Source organism: Phalacrocorax carbo, chromosome 19, assembly GCF_963921805.1.
Source record: "Phalacrocorax carbo chromosome 19, bPhaCar2.1, whole genome shotgun sequence".
NCBI classification, from domain to species: Eukaryota; Metazoa; Chordata; class Aves; order Suliformes; family Phalacrocoracidae; genus Phalacrocorax; species Phalacrocorax carbo.
The window spans coordinates 4,879,700-4,896,798 of NC_087531.1; the positions used below are offsets into that span (position 1 = coordinate 4,879,700).

Sequence of the window (17,099 nt, forward strand, 5' to 3'; positions counted from 1 at the left end):
CCTCCTACCCAGCTTAGCGCAAATCCTACCTTGATCTGCCCTCCAGCCCTCAAGCCACCAGTGCTGAACACGCGCTTTCTGTTTTATTTTGTCCCAGGAGGCGTGCAGCTTAGAAACGTCTGCAATTGAGGTGGGGCTTTCAGGGAACAATTGAGAGCAACTTCTGTTGGTTCTGCAGAACGTTCTGAAAAGTTAAGGCCTGCCCTGGCCAAAGCAGGCATTTGACTGGAGGGAGCAGCACCAAAAAGCCACAAGCACGTTTGGGGTGGACTTGATGCGGTAATAAATAACAATAAATAGCGCTTCTGGCTACGACAGCCTCTTCTGAGACCTCGTTGCCCGCCCACAGGGTCAGAGCACCACACGACACAGACCCCTCCGCGGACTCGCCCAGCGCCTTCTCCCTTCACCCCCAGGTCGGATCCCTCCGCGCCCCGAGGGCACGCAAACTCCCTGAGCCCCGGTAAGCACCAGGTCGGCGAGGGCGGACTCGCCAAGGGGGCGGGGACAAGTGAAATCGACAGACGAGACAGCCAATCGAGACGCGGGATCGGCCGGCGGCGATCCGGCGGCCCAATGGGCGCCGCGGAGGGAGGGCCTGGCCGAGTGGAGGAAGAGCGGGGGCGACAACGGGCGTTGTCGTGGCCGACGAGATCGTTTGGGGCGTGGGCTGCCCGGCCTGGTGGCGCCACTACTGTCTTCGGAAAGGTCGTCGGCAAGGCGCTTCCCCGCCAACGTCATCTACGAGGACGAGGAGGTAGCCGCGGCTTTGCTCTGTGCGCGGTTCCTCTTCCCTTCCCTTCCCCCGCTCCCCTCCCTTTCCCCCCGCGCTCGCAGGCACCCTGAGCCGAGGACCCGTTGCGCGGTGCCCGTGAGCGCGGCAGGGCGGGTGGCGGCGTTGCTGCGGGTGGGTGGGGGAGCGGGGACGGACGGGGCCTCTGTGGGTTGTGGCGCTCTCTACTGCACCACCCCTAAAACATCGCGCTTCTTCGGTGCCCCACCCCCATGCCCCTCGGCTGCCGCGGCCCGCGCTGGGTTCCTGGTGCTTTCCGGCTCGCCTCGGTTCGCAGCCCTACCGTGTCGTGCGCGCGCGCGCGCGCGTAGAGGAGGGCCTCTGGCGGTGACGCACTTGGCGGCAGGCGCAGGCGTTTGCCGCGTCATATCCCTTTGGCACTGCAAGTCGTGCAAAGTTTGCTGCCGAGGGATGGGAGTGATCCTACCTCGTGTAGGATGGCGGTCTGGAAGCCTTAGATTAAGCACACGCAGTCGGTCTCCTCGGGGATTCCAGATCTGTCTGTGTGTGTATGTAAAGAGTGAACGTCTGAGTAGTGACCGTAATGAGTTAGTTCTGCATAGGAGAAATGCAGGTCTCGATGTGCCTTGTAATAGCATTTTAGCGATTTCACACCTCTGCTGTGCTAGGCTTTAGTTCTGAGCCCCCACACCGGTTTATGAAAGCAAGGAGTTACAGCTCCTCTTACTTTTCATTAAAACCAAAAACAACAAACAAAAACAACCAACAAACAAACCAACAAGGTACGTCTAGAGACCGGTCCCCCTGCAGGCTGGAGAAGCTTCCCAGGCCTTGTTTCTGTGGTGACGTGGGACTGTGATAACAGCATGCTTGCAAGGTTCACGGATGCTGGTGCAGCACAACGTGCTAAGAACTAGGTCGAGCTCCTTGGACCGTGGGGAAAAATGCAGCCGTTGCCTGTGCGACATTAACTTGAAGTTAGTATCCCGTATAATTTATTTTTTATTAAAATGCTGAGGATTACCAGTTAGGGATGTCTTCTGCTTTTGAAGGTAGGTTTCTCTGAAGGTACCTTTCTCTGAAGCCAATTACGTTTTAACTGTCTACTCTTCCTCCAGTGCCTTGCGTTCCATGATCTTTCACCCCAAGCTCCGATGCTTTTCCTAGTCGTGCCTAAGGAGCCAATCATCATGTTATCTGAAGCAGAAGATTCTGGTGAATCTGTAAGTACCGTGGAAGCTTGCTGTGCGCTAAACCGTACCTGTAATTAGTTCCTAGTCTAGTAGTCTTTCCCATCCCCTCTTTTCCGCTTGATAGGGCACGGTAGGCTACTTTGTTTTTTCTGGCGCTATAATCCTTTGCCTCTAGCTTGTAATGGAATTGAGCTTTTTGCCTAAAAGTAGTGATCTAAAGCAATGCTCGTCCCTGGGTATGTACTTCTGGTGCAAAACACAGTGTTGTTTTGGAGCGCAGTCTGATGCCTACTGTCGTGGTTTAGAGTAAGGGTAGTAGTACTTCTTCTAATACAGAGAAAGAGGGCTTGGGGATTTTGGCAGGTCAGGGGTGAGGAGGGGCAAAGCTGTTTGAGAGGTGCTGGGTGGTTCACTTTTAGCTATAAAAGTCAAGTTCAAAGACTTTGTAAACCCACGCAAAAGGCAGGCTAAAGCTTATTTTCCACCAGGATGGCTTATGTTGCCTGAAGATATAATGGGGGCTTTAACCCGGAGACAAGCTTGGCTTCTGTGGCTGTTTTGTAGTCTGTTACTGTCTAGCTTGAAAAAAATTGCATAGCTGGTTTTTCTGTTGTTGTTGGTTTTGGGTTCCCCCCCCACCACCACCCTTGTAGCATGCATAATTGGTCTTTGTAGCTTTGCTTGGAAAGTGTCGGTTGCAGGCAGACAGACAGTAACTTGAAGCGCAGTGGTCGAATTGCTAGGAATTGGCTGACTGGTTTCTCTGGGTGGGTGGTTCTCTGCTCTCATTCCTTCCCTAACTGCCCTCTCCCCTCTTTGTGTGTGGCTTTTAATTTTGTTTATTTATGGTTTTGTGCTTCCTTCTCCAGCGCCTTGGGCATTTAATGATTGTTGGCAAGAAGCGTGCTGCTCACCTGGGCCTGACCAATGGATTCCGGACGGTTGTGGATGAAGGGTGTGAGGGTGGGCGGTCTGTCTGTCACGTACATCTACGTATTCTGGGTGGCTGTCAGTTGGGCTGGCCGCCTGGCTAAGGTTTTTGCACCACGAGAGTTGCTGCGTGTGTTCAAATCGCCACTGAATGGATTTTGTCTGTTGCCCTTCAGTCTAGCCACTGTTGATGTCTAATTTTTTTGTGACGTGTGTCTGTGGAAGGTAACAGAAGCTCTGAGCAGCAGTTGCACAATAAAGATTTAGCATGGGGATATCACCTCTGTCTTGTGCGTCTTACTGAGGGAAACAGTTCTGCAAGTTAAAATGGCGTCTCGCCGGAGTGTATGTATGTGGAATGTTTCAGTCTGTTAACAGTGTTCTATAGACAGACAGTGATTTGCCCAGTCACATGAAGCGTGACGCTGGAACCACTTTGCAGTCTCCTGCGTCTTGTAGGAGGCAAACTCTTATCTTTTTGGAAGTGGTATGCAAATGTGCATAAAGCCAGTGTGGGCTGCTGCTAATACCTTAGAAAATACTGTATGTGACGCTACAGGCATGCCATACAGGGGTGGTTTTGGCACAGTGCACTGTGTCGGGAGCATCCAACTCCTGTCAGAGTACTTTATCAATGGCCATGTGATAAGGCCCTGTTGATATCCCTTTTCTGGCGAGGAGGGCTATGGCAGGAGCAAACAATCAGTCTGAATGGCAGCTGCGGTGCTTCCATAGCACAGTGGAAGATTATTTTTTTTTATTACTTTATTTTTGTTTTTGTCAATTTGGGTCAGCTGTCCTGGCTCTGTCCCCTCCCAACCTCTTGCCCACCCACAGCTTACTGGACTTTTGGGGTGGGGTGGTTGGAGAGAGAGCCTCCGTGCTGTGGGAGCACCGCTCAGCGGTAGCCAAAACATTGGTGTGTTATCAACACCCTTCTAGCTACTACTACAAAACACAGCACTATGAGGGCTGCTATGGGGAAAGCTAACTCCATTCCAGCCAGATCCAGTGCAGGATGTGCTGTGTGTTTGATGCCTTGCTGTCCTCCCTCTTTTGCATCTGTTTGCATATAAAAAGGCATGATTGTATTGCATAATAATAGCATCAACAACTGACAGTCCTAGACTAATAGAAAAAATAAGGATTGAAGAAAGCTTCCAGGTATCACCTGTTGTATGCCCCTGTCCCAAGGCAGAAAAAACTCTACCTGTATTGTTTCTGACAGATGTTTGCCAACCTGTTCTTAAATAAGCTGTCTTTGAAAGACAGCGATGCATGGGTGAAAATTAGAGGCCAAGCCAACAAGGGAAACCTCATAGTTGGTGTCTACTATAGGCCGCCCGCTCAAGGGGAGGATGTTGACGAAGCGTTCTTACTTCAGCTACCAGAAGCATCACACTCACAGGTGAAGAGTAAAGTCAAGACCTTGAATTTAGGAGAGTGAGATTTCAGGTGTTTAAAGAGCAAGTGGATGGGACCCCCTGGGAAACTGCGCTCAGGGATAAAGGAGCAGAAGGGAGCTGGCAGCTCTTTAAGGCTGTTTTTCTTTGAGCAGAAGAGCTCTCGATTCCCATGCGTTAAGAAATCAGGCAAGGAGGGCAGGAGACCAGCATGGCTGAGTAAGGGCCTTCTGGTCGAGCTGAAGTGCATAGGCAGTGGAAGCAGGGGCACGCATCCTGGGAAGAATATAGGGATGCTGCCTGGGCGTGTAGGGATGGGATCAGGAAAGCTGAGGCACAGCTGGAGCTGAATTTGGCAAGGGGTGTGAAGAATCATAAGAAGGGCTTCTACAGGTGCGTTGGTCAGAAAAGGCAAAAGAAAACGTGTGTACGCACGCACGCACAAGCCCACTCCCATAAATAAGACAGGAGATCTAGCGACAACCGACATGGAGAAGGCTGAGGTAGTCCACGATGGTTTTTTTGCCTCCGTTTTCACTGGCAATCACTCTTCCCACATCTCTCAAGTCCCTGAACCTCAAGGCAGGGACTGGGGGACCAAAGTCCCTCCCATCGTAGGAGACGATCCGGTTCGAGGCCACCTGAGGAACCTGAACATACACAAGTCCATGGGACCTGACGAGATGCATCCCAGGGTCCTGAGGGAACTGGCAGACGTAGTTGCTAAGTCCCTGTCCATCGTATTTGAAAAGTCATGGCAGTCAAGCAAAGACCCAAGTGACTGGAGAGAAGGGAACATCACACCCATTTTTAAAAAGGCGGACCCTGGGAACGACCGACCAGTCAGCCTCACCCCTGTGCCCGGTATAATCATGGAGCATGACGGAAAACCAGCGGGAGACAGGCACCATCCGATGATGATCATCAAGTCTCGTTTATTGGCAATTAGCAAATATCTTTTATACCGTTCGTTAATTAGCTCATACATATTGCAAAAGCGCAGCTCATCATTGGCTGGGAGGTAAATGCCAACTCCTCCCATGCTTATCTCTTGTGTTCAGCCTTGCAATTAGCAGTTACTTGTTTCTCACACTCCTTTACCGGTCAACAACAGCTGGGCCCAAGGTCGCTCCGACCCTGAGCCTGTCCTTCTACTTCAATGCCCGCTTTCTGCTAGCCGTTCCCAGGCTAGAGTTTCCCACATCTCCCCCTTTTTCTTTTGTTCCTTGAGAAAGGAACACGGCACTCATACTTCTTTCCATCATTTGTTGCATACATTGCGATATACAAGGGACATACATTAATATAATAATAAACAGTATAAATATTATTAATCCCATCTGCAAAATACTCTTGATCCAATTGCCAATGCCCCATCCATTAAACAAGCTGTTAAACCAATGCCATGGATCATCTTGTCTTACAGAGTCTACATCTAGTAATAAGTCAGATAATGCCTTTGATGTGGCATTTGTTTGCTTAGCTAGCCAACACCCTACCTTGTTTAATGTCGTGAGGCTTTGAGCAACACCAACTCCAGGAGCCAAGAAGGAAACAGCTATGATCTTTGTAGGATTCCAAAATTCAGCTGTAGAGTCACAGTTATCCTCAAACTTATGAGTGCTCCTTTCGCTTCTCATCTTTCTATGATGTTGATAAATCATTGAAGTGTTAGGGGTAAGAAACGTTAGGCGACCTATAGAGCAAGGCCCTCCCTTTATATGTGACGGGATGCCAGGCCAAGCCCGATCTCCACAAATTAAAAACAAACCTGCAAGTAGCGCAATAGGCATATTGTTAGAGCGTGATATATTTACAGAGGTATAGTTACACCAAGCAGTAGCATTAAGAGAGCCCGCAAGGGCAAGCTCTTGTGGTTCTGGGCCTACGGGGAGTACATCATCCCAGATATCATACTCAACAAACACCGAAGGGGCGTCACGCCACTTAAAGGGAAGCTTCCGAGTTATATTATGCTGCTGTTGCAGCTCCGCTACGGACTGAGTAAAAGTCATAAAGGTTGCATTACTTAAAGGCACCCCAATAAGACATGTGATAAATGGGGAGTCGGGCGTTGCTAGGCTGGCACAAAAGCTAGTTGTATTCAATGATCTAGCTAGCGTGACCCAGATATTTTCTCGTGGGTCAAAAACGTTAGGCACAAAGGCAGTGCTACATACACTTAAAAGGGCTAATACCCATAATTTCTGTTCAGCAGAGCTCATTATCAGTCCGCCTTGTATTCTCGGTCGAAACCAGACCAAACCTCGGGCGCTATGCACCCTCTGGGACCTTTGTTCCTCCTGGACCGTGGTTATTCACTGGTGAGTGCTGCACAGCGCTCCTCTGGGGTTCCTTCCGCTGATCCCAACCGTTCAGGTGCCGCTTCGGCTGGTGCCGCGGTGGGCAACTGTTCTGCGTCGCGCTGTGTGGGGGAGGTGGCGGGTCTGGCACATCTAGCTGGAATCCATTGCGGCCCTGTAGGGGTAGAAACACAGAGATACCCCCTCCCCCAATATAAAACCTCCACAGGCCCTAACCATACACCCGTACGCGGGTCTTTGTATTTGACCCAAACTCGGGGTAGCTCCCATTCGTCTTTTTTCTGTCTATAGTGAACGATGACAGCAGGCACTCCCTCAGAGCCAAATACGCACAAATAGTTTAACACAAACAGTGCTTTTACCAGCCGCTCCTGCGGGTCTTTTATATCTGCATACTTTTGAACATAGGTTTTCAGCAACCCATTAGCTCGTTCCACTATTGCTTGACCCGTTGGGTTGTGAGGGATACCTGCAATGTGTTGTACTGACGCACCCACGCAGGAGGGTTATCGTGTTCTGCAAATAGGCATAAGTGATTTAATACAAACAAAACTTTTGCACAAACAAAACTTTTGCCATTCCAACACCCTTATCTTCTCCCCCTTTTTCTTTTTGCACTGAGTAAGTGCACCCAAAATGTGAGTAGAACCATGGAGTATGGTGAGATCGATGGGGAGATCGGGGTCCAGGCGGTCTACTGCTCTCTGGACGATCTCGGAGCTAAGACGTTGTATCATAGTGTGTTGTTCAGCAGTCGGTCGGACCGGCACGGCAGGGTCAGTGCCCTTTAACATTGAGCGAAAAACTGAGAGTCACTGATGCGCCACCCAAGGTATTTCCGTACCGGTGAACGTTGAACCTTCTCTGCTGCTATTACTAGGTCGTGTAGCTGGAGCTGTTGCTGTAAATATAATTCTTGCTGTGCTGAGAAAGGCTGTACTCGCGCAAACAAGATGTCATCCATGTAATGGTAAATTATAGCGTCCGGCCATTGCTGCCTCACTTCTTTCAATGCAGCATCTACAAAGAGTTGACACAGAGTAGGGCTATTCTGCATGCCTTGTGGCAATACTGTCCATCCGAAGCGTAAGTCAGGACCCTCTCTGTTGATTGCCGGTAATGTAAATGCAAATCGCTGGGTATCCTGAGGATGCAGCTTTGTAGTAAAAAAGCAGTCCTTTAAGTCAATAATTAGTAAATGCCAGTCAGTTGGTAGCATGGCTGGATTTGGAAGGCTAGGCTGTAAAGCCCCCATCGCTTGCATTTGCTGATTTACTGCCCGTAGATCATGTAACAGCTTGAGATGTCCTTGATCTAATTGTTGTTTTATTAATATACAGGCTTGTTGTAGACTTTCCCGTTTGAGCGGTCACTGCCCGACCCATACTGGCTCTTCTGTGAGCCATGTCAGTGGGATTGGGAAAGTCCATGTGGCAGTGACCCTCTTTGGTTACTGTTGAGAGTTTTTGGCTGGACCCAATGGGGCGAGAGCGGCACAAACTTGTTGCTGAACGTGTACCATTCCTTGCCTAACTTCCCTCAATGCTTCAACTAACATAGCTCGGGGGCCGGGAGGTACCCGACTCATGCGTTCAAGCATCACCTCAATGCCTGCGTCTAGGGGAAGTGTAATTAAAATGCTTTTAGTAGTATGGTTGGAGTTTTCCATAACACATTGACGCAGCAATGGGCCCTTCATAAAAATTTTCCAATCAAGAGGATTATGGTGTGCTAATAAATTTTGATTGTTAGCAGGGTCCGGTTGATAGATGACAGGGAAAGCCTGAGCTAACAAATCGGCAGTCTCTAGGTCCCCGTTCTGTAATGCCTCTAACCCGATTTTTCGCCAGTCAACCTGGCTACGCACAGCAGGCACAGAACGGTGACTAGACAGCGTGCTCGGCTTATTTTCCTTCACCGGAGAGACTACATCACATAAATTTTCAATATCTTCACCTCCCTTTCCCAAGCTTATTCCTCCTCTGCTAGTTTCTACAGATGTAGATTTATCAGGGGAGGGAGGGGGGGGAATAAGGGGTTTTCGAGGTACGACAACTGGGATCCCCGAGAAGGGAGGTGAGAGATTGTCTAAGCTAATTCCAATCTTTCCAGCATTGGGGTCACAGCTGTCTAGCCGATCAGAGGCGGCTGTTGCTAATCTTTTTTCAGTTTTATATTTTTTTCATACAGTTAATCACTTCCCGCCAAGGTTTCATTAACTTTTCCGCTGTCTTATCGTCATCTATCACCCAATCCCACAAACAATCACCATAGGCTCCCCACTCCTCTACTTCAAAAATCGACTCCGGTTCTTTAAAAAACTCTTTCGCTTTACCCACTGCAACTAATCCTGACAAGTCTTTTAACTGACTTACTCCCCGCTTTTCTAAAAAGCGCTTTAATAATTCGAAAGCTACCTCGACCTCCATCGCCCGATGTGAGGAAAATCAGCGTCTTTGTACGGCTCTCGCTCCCGGGTTAGCTTCAGCTGCGGAAAGCGGATCCCCTCTTGAATCCCGAGGTTGGATCCAGGCCGGAGGGTCGGGACGTATCAGAAATGATGCATAAATCGACTCCTCTTTGCCCCCTGGCCGCCGTCGGCCAGTGCATCTCCGTCTCTCGCTGCTGTATCCGAAATAATCCTTTTCAGGTGTGGGTTACTAAAGTGTCCTTTCTCGCATCCCCAGCTTATGAGCAATGGTAGTTCTTTGCGTAGATCTATACCCTTAATGCTACGCCTTTCTAAGAGGGATGTAAAGAAATCATATGCTGCTTGCCTCTGCGTTGTGCTCGTCGGCGCCGTTGCAGCTCCCAAGGTCTCGGCAGCACGTATCGGCTGAGCCCACCTATGTGGTCGCCCAGGGCACGCAGACTGAGCCCACCTATGTGGTCGCCCAGGGTACGCAGACCAGCTGCGCTGTCTGTTTTGCCGTCCCTCTGCTTGCAGGACTCGAACCCTACGCTGGACCGTCCGTGGTATCACGTCAGGGTCACCATTTGACGGAAAACCAGCGGGAGACAGGCACCATCCGATGATGATCATCAAGTCTCGTTTATTGGCAATTAGCAAATATCTTTTATACCGTTCGTTAATTAGCTCATACATATTGCAAAAGCGCAGCTCATCATTGGCTGGGAGGTAAATGCCAACTCCTCCCATGCTTATCTCTTGTGTTCAGCCTTGCAATTAGCAGTTACTTGTTTCTCACACTCCTTTACCGGTCAACAACAGCTGGGCCCAAGGTCGCTCCGACCCTGAGCCTGTCCTTCTACTTCAATGCCCGCTTTCTGCTAGCCGTTCCCGGGCTAGAGTTTCCCACAGAGCAGATTCTCCTGGAAGCTATGTCGAAGCATAGGGAAGACAGCGAGGTGATTGCAGAAAGCCACCGTGGCTTCACCAAGGGCAAATCGTGCCTGACTACTCTAGTGGCCTTCTGCGATGGAGTGACTGCATCAGTGGACAAGGGAAGAGCAACTGATGCCCTCTACCTGGACTTCTGTAAGGCCTTTGACACGGTCCCCCACAACGTTCTTGCCTCTGAATTGGAGAGAGATGGATTTGAGGGCAGGACTGTTTGGTGGATAAGGAATTGGTCGGATGGCTGCATCCAAAGAGTTACCATCAACAGCTCAATGTCCAAATGGAAAGCAGTAACGAGTGGTGTCCCTCAAGGGTCCGTACTGGGACCGATGCTGTTTAATATCTTCACTAATGACACAGCTAGTGGTATTGAGTGCACCCTCAGCAAGGTTGCGGATGCCACCAAGCTGAGTGTTGCAGTTGATACTCCAGAGGGAAGGAATGCCATCCAGAGGGGCCTTGGCGGGCTGGAGAAGTGGGCCCGTGTGATCCTCATGCAGTTCCACAAGGCCAAGGGCAAGGTCCTGCACCTGGGTCGGGGTAGTCCCCAATATCAGTACAGACTGGGTGACGAGTGGATTGAGAGCAGTCCTGCAGAGAAGGACTTGGGGATAGTGGTGGACGAAAAATTGGACGTGAGCTGGCAGCGTGCGCTTGCAGCCCAGAAAGCCAATCAAATTCTGGGCCACGTAAAAAGAAGCGTGGCCAGCAGGTCGAGGGGGGTGATTCTCCCACTCTGCTCTCGTGAGACCCCACCTGGAGTACCACGTCCAGCTCTGGGGTTCCCAGTACAAGAAGGACGTGGACCTATTAGAGCAGGTCCAGAGGAGGGCCACGAAAACGGTCAGAGGGCCGGAACACCTCTCCTGTGACGAAAGGCTGAGGAGAAGAGGAGGCTCCTGGGTGACCTCATTGAGGCCTTTCAATACTTAAAGGGGGCTTATAAGAAAGATGGAGAGAGACTTTTTTACCAGGGCCTGTAGTGACAGGACAGGGGGTAAGGGATTTAAACTAAAAGATGGTAGGTTTAGGTTGGAAATAAGGAAGAATTATTTTTTTAATTTTTTTTTTTTTTTTTTTTACAACGAGGGTGGTGAGACACTGTAAAACAGGTTGCCCAGAGAAGTTGTGGATGCCCCATCGTCGGAAGTGTTCAAGGTCAGGTTGGACGGGGCTTTGAGCAACTGAAAGATGTCCCTGCCCATTGCAGAGGGGTTGGGCTAGATGATCTTTAAAAGGTCCCTTCCTACCCAAACCATTCTCTGATTCTATGACTGAATGCCTCCTTTGCCTCAGTCTTTGCTAGCAAGACCAGCCTTTGGAAATCCCGGGCCCCAGAGACCAGGGGGAAAGTCTGGAGCAAGGAGGATGTACCCTTGGTAGAAGAGGATCTGGTCAGGGAGTACTTAAGCAAACCAGAAGTACATAAGTCCACGGGCCCTGATGGGATGCGCGCATGAGCGCTGGGAGAGCAGGCAGATGTCATTGTGAAGCCGCTCTCGATAATCTTTGCTCGATCGTGGTGATTGGGAGAGGTGCCTGAGGACTGGAGGAATGCAAATGTCACCCCTCTCTTCAAGAAGGGCAAGAAAGAGGGCCCGGGGAACGACGAGCTGGTCAGCCTCACCTCGATCCCTGCGAAGGTGATGGAGCAGCTAATCCTGGAAACCACTCCCAGGTGCGTGAAGGAGAAGAGGGTCATCAGGAATAGTCAGCATGGATTCGCCAAGGGCGGGAGGCATGCCTGACCGGCCCGATAACCTGTGATGAAACGACTGGCTTGGTAGATGAGAGCAGCGGACATTGCCTACCTAGCCTTCAGGAAGGCTTTTGACACTGTCTCCTGTAAGATCCTCATAGAGAAGCTGATGAAGTATGGGCTGGATGAGCAGACAGCGGGGTGGATTGAAAACTGGGCTGAACAGCTGGGCCCAGAGGGCGGTGATCAGCGACATGAAGTCGAGTTGGAGGCCAGTAACTAGCGGTGTACCCCGGGGGTCAGTGCTGGGTCCGATCCTGTTCAACATCCTACCTAACGATCTGGATGATGGGTAGGCAGGCTGTACCCTCAGCGAGTTTGCTGATGATACGAAACCAGGAGGCGTGGCTGATACACCAGAGGGTTGTGCTGCCGTCCAGAGAGACCTCGACAGGCTGCAGAAATGGGCAGGCAGGAGCCTCGTACGGTTCAACAAGGGGAAGTGCAAAGTCCTGCGCCTGGGGAGGAACGACCCCATGCACCAGCACATGCTGGAGGCTGACCGGCTGGAAAGCAGCTTTGCAGAAAAGGGCGCGGGGGGCTCCCGGTGGACACCAAGTTGAACACGAGCCGACAATGCGCCCTTGCCGCAGAGAGGGCTAAGGATATCCTTAGCCCAATATAGAGGAAATCAGGGTTTATATATGTTCCGGTACAGTTGTGTAGACCAATCAAATTGCTCGCCATCCCCGGGGGAGCAGGGCACCACAGATCACCTTTGGGCAGCTGTGGGGGCACTGCCTTTTTTTCTCAAAGCCTCCTACCCAGCTTAGCGCAAATCCTACCTTGATCTGCCCTCCAGCCCTCAAGCCACCAGTGCTGAACACGCGCTTTCTGTTTTATTTTGTCCCAGGAGGCGTGCAGCTTAGAAACGTCTGCAATTGAGGTGGGGCTTTCAGGGAACAATTGAGAGCAACTTCTGTTGGTTCTGCAGAACGTTCTGAAAAGTTAAGGCCTGCCCTGGCCAAAGCAGGCATTTGACTGGAGGGAGCAGCACCAAAAAGCCACAAGCACGTTTGGGGTGGACTTGATGCGGTAATAAATAACAATAAATAGCGCTTCTGGCTACGACAGCCTCTTCTGAGACCTCGTTGCCCGCCCACAGGGTCAGAGCACCACACGACACAGACCCCTCCGCGGACTCGCCCAGCGCCTTCTCCCTTCACCCCCAGGTCGGATCCCTCCGCGCCCCGAGGGCACGCAAACTCCCTGAGCCCCGGTAAGCACCAGGTCGGCGAGGGCGGACTCGCCAAGGGGGCGGGGACAAGTGAAATCGACAGACGAGACAGCCAATCGAGACGCGGGATCGGCCGGCGGCGATCCGGCGGCCCAATGGGCGCCGCGGAGGGAGGGCCTGGCCGAGTGGAGGAAGAGCGGGGGCGACAACGGGCGTTGTCGTGGCCGACGAGATCGTTTGGGGCGTGGGCTGCCCGGCCTGGTGGCGCCACTACTGTCTTCGGAAAGGTCGTCGGCAAGGCGCTTCCCCGCCAACGTCATCTACGAGGACGAGGAGGTAGCCGCGGCTTTGCTCTGTGCGCGGTTCCTCTTCCCTTCCCTTCCCCCGCTCCCCTCCCTTTCCCCCCGCGCTCGCAGGCACCCTGAGCCGAGGACCCGTTGCGCGGTGCCCGTGAGCGCGGCAGGGCGGGTGGCGGCGTTGCTGCGGGTGGGTGGGGGAGCGGGGACGGACGGGGCCTCTGTGGGTTGTGGCGCTCTCTACTGCACCACCCCTAAAACATCGCGCTTCTTCGGTGCCCCACCCCCATGCCCCTCGGCTGCCGCGGCCCGCGCTGGGTTCCTGGTGCTTTCCGGCTCGCCTCGGTTCGCAGCCCTACCGTGTCGTGCGCGCGCGCGCGCGCGTAGAGGAGGGCCTCTGGCGGTGACGCACTTGGCGGCAGGCGCAGGCGTTTGCCGCGTCATATCCCTTTGGCACTGCAAGTCGTGCAAAGTTTGCTGCCGAGGGATGGGAGTGATCCTACCTCGTGTAGGATGGCGGTCTGGAAGCCTTAGATTAAGCACACGCAGTCGGTCTCCTCGGGGATTCCAGATCTGTCTGTGTGTGTATGTAAAGAGTGAACGTCTGAGTAGTGACCGTAATGAGTTAGTTCTGCATAGGAGAAATGCAGGTCTCGATGTGCCTTGTAATAGCATTTTAGCGATTTCACACCTCTGCTGTGCTAGGCTTTAGTTCTGAGCCCCCACACCGGTTTATGAAAGCAAGGAGTTACAGCTCCTCTTACTTTTCATTAAAACCAAAAACAACAAACAAAAACAACCAACAAACAAACCAACAAGGTACGTCTAGAGACCGGTCCCCCTGCAGGCTGGAGAAGCTTCCCAGGCCTTGTTTCTGTGGTGACGTGGGACTGTGATAACAGCATGCTTGCAAGGTTCACGGATGCTGGTGCAGCACAACGTGCTAAGAACTAGGTCGAGCTCCTTGGACCGTGGGGAAAAATGCAGCCGTTGCCTGTGCGACATTAACTTGAAGTTAGTATCCCGTATAATTTATTTTTTATTAAAATGCTGAGGATTACCAGTTAGGGATGTCTTCTGCTTTTGAAGGTAGGTTTCTCTGAAGGTACCTTTCTCTGAAGCCAATTACGTTTTAACTGTCTACTCTTCCTCCAGTGCCTTGCGTTCCATGATCTTTCACCCCAAGCTCCGATGCTTTTCCTAGTCGTGCCTAAGGAGCCAATCATCATGTTATCTGAAGCAGAAGATTCTGGTGAATCTGTAAGTACCGTGGAAGCTTGCTGTGCGCTAAACCGTACCTGTAATTAGTTCCTAGTCTAGTAGTCTTTCCCATCCCCTCTTTTCCGCTTGATAGGGCACGGTAGGCTACTTTGTTTTTTCTGGCGCTATAATCCTTTGCCTCTAGCTTGTAATGGAATTGAGCTTTTTGCCTAAAAGTAGTGATCTAAAGCAATGCTCGTCCCTGGGTATGTACTTCTGGTGCAAAACACAGTGTTGTTTTGGAGCGCAGTCTGATGCCTACTGTCGTGGTTTAGAGTAAGGGTAGTAGTACTTCTTCTAATACAGAGAAAGAGGGCTTGGGGATTTTGGCAGGTCAGGGGTGAGGAGGGGCAAAGCTGTTTGAGAGGTGCTGGGTGGTTCACTTTTAGCTATAAAAGTCAAGTTCAAAGACTTTGTAAACCCACGCAAAAGGCAGGCTAAAGCTTATTTTCCACCAGGATGGCTTATGTTGCCTGAAGATATAATGGGGGCTTTAACCCGGAGACAAGCTTGGCTTCTGTGGCTGTTTTGTAGTCTGTTACTGTCTAGCTTGAAAAAAATTGCATAGCTGGTTTTTCTGTTGTTGTTGGTTTTGGGTTCCCCCCCCACCACCACCCTTGTAGCATGCATAATTGGTCTTTGTAGCTTTGCTTGGAAAGTGTCGGTTGCAGGCAGACAGACAGTAACTTGAAGCGCAGTGGTCGAATTGCTAGGAATTGGCTGACTGGTTTCTCTGGGTGGGTGGTTCTCTGCTCTCATTCCTTCCCTAACTGCCCTCTCCCCTCTTTGTGTGTGGCTTTTAATTTTGTTTATTTATGGTTTTGTGCTTCCTTCTCCAGCGCCTTGGGCATTTAATGATTGTTGGCAAGAAGCGTGCTGCTCACCTGGGCCTGACCAATGGATTCCGGACGGTTGTGGATGAAGGGTGTGAGGGTGGGCGGTCTGTCTGTCACGTACATCTACGTATTCTGGGTGGCTGTCAGTTGGGCTGGCCGCCTGGCTAAGGTTTTTGCACCACGAGAGTTGCTGCGTGTGTTCAAATCGCCACTGAATGGATTTTGTCTGTTGCCCTTCAGTCTAGCCACTGTTGATGTCTAATTTTTTTGTGACGTGTGTCTGTGGAAGGTAACAGAAGCTCTGAGCAGCAGTTGCACAATAAAGATTTAGCATGGGGATATCACCTCTGTCTTGTGCGTCTTACTGAGGGAAACAGTTCTGCAAGTTAAAATGGCGTCTCGCCGGAGTGTATGTATGTGGAATGTTTCAGTCTGTTAACAGTGTTCTATAGACAGACAGTGATTTGCCCAGTCACATGAAGCGTGACGCTGGAACCACTTTGCAGTCTCCTGCGTCTTGTAGGAGGCAAACTCTTATCTTTTTGGAAGTGGTATGCAAATGTGCATAAAGCCAGTGTGGGCTGCTGCTAATACCTTAGAAAATACTGTATGTGACGCTACAGGCATGCCATACAGGGGTGGTTTTGGCACAGTGCACTGTGTCGGGAGCATCCAACTCCTGTCAGAGTACTTTATCAATGGCCATGTGATAAGGCCCTGTTGATATCCCTTTTCTGGCGAGGAGGGCTATGGCAGGAGCAAACAATCAGTCTGAATGGCAGCTGCGGTGCTTCCATAGCACAGTGGAAGATTATTTTTTTTTATTACTTTATTTTTGTTTTTGTCAATTTGGGTCAGCTGTCCTGGCTCTGTCCCCTCCCAACCTCTTGCCCACCCACAGCTTACTGGACTTTTGGGGTGGGGTGGTTGGAGAGAGAGCCTCCGTGCTGTGGGAGCACCGCTCAGCGGTAGCCAAAACATTGGTGTGTTATCAACACCCTTCTAGCTACTACTACAAAACACAGCACTATGAGGGCTGCTATGGGGAAAGCTAACTCCATTCCAGCCAGATCCAGTGCAGGATGTGCTGTGTGTTTGATGCCTTGCTGTCCTCCCTCTTTTGCATCTGTTTGCATATAAAAAGGCATGATTGTATTGCATAATAATAGCATCAACAACTGACAGTCCTAGACTAATAGAAAAAATAAGGATTGAAGAAAGCTTCCAGGTATCACCTGTTGTATGCCCCTGTCCCAAGGCAGAAAAAACTCTACCTGTATTGTTTCTGACAGATGTTTGCCAACCTGTTCTTAAATAAGCTGTCTTTGAAAGACAGCGATGCATGGGTGAAAATTAGAGGCCAAGCCAACAAGGGAAACCTCATAGTTGGTGTCTACTATAGGCCGCCCGCTCAAGGGGAGGATGTTGACGAAGCGTTCTTACTTCAGCTACCAGAAGCATCACACTCACAGGTGAAGAGTAAAGTCAAGACCTTGAATTTAGGAGAGTGAGATTTCAGGTGTTTAAAGAGCAAGTGGATGGGACCCCCTGGGAAACTGCGCTCAGGGATAAAGGAGCAGAAGGGAGCTGGCAGCTCTTTAAGGCTGTTTTTCTTTGAGCAGAAGAGCTCTCGATTCCCATGCGTTAAGAAATCAGGCAAGGAGGGCAGGAGACCAGCATGGCTGAGTAAGGGCCTTCTGGTCGAGCTGAAGTGCATAGGCAGTGGAAGCAGGGGCACGCATCCTGGGAAGAATATAGGGATGCTGCCTGGGCGTGTAGGGATGGGATCAGGAAAGCTGAGGCACA

The 17,099-nt window shown here is 51.0% G+C and overlaps 2 protein-coding genes across 2 annotated transcripts; both read left to right on the forward strand.

Moving 5' to 3' along the window:
* The first annotated feature begins 517 nt into the window (after window positions 1–517).
* LOC135316349 (adenosine 5'-monophosphoramidase HINT1-like) lies at window positions 518–3,157 on the forward strand. Its single transcript, XM_064469550.1, is given in 4 exon segments — window positions 518–726; window positions 728–757; window positions 1,873–1,977; window positions 2,817–3,157. Coding segments are annotated over 4 exon segments (450 nt in total). The 5' UTR covers window positions 518–576; the 3' UTR covers window positions 2,982–3,157.
* Window positions 3,158–12,997: 9,840 nt separating this feature from the next.
* Window positions 12,998–15,637, forward strand: LOC135316346 (adenosine 5'-monophosphoramidase HINT1-like). The gene is given in 4 exon segments (XM_064469547.1): window positions 12,998–13,206; window positions 13,208–13,237; window positions 14,353–14,457; window positions 15,297–15,637. Coding segments are annotated over 4 exon segments (450 nt in total). The 5' UTR covers window positions 12,998–13,056; the 3' UTR covers window positions 15,462–15,637.
* The last annotated feature ends 1,462 nt before the right edge of the window (window positions 15,638–17,099 follow it).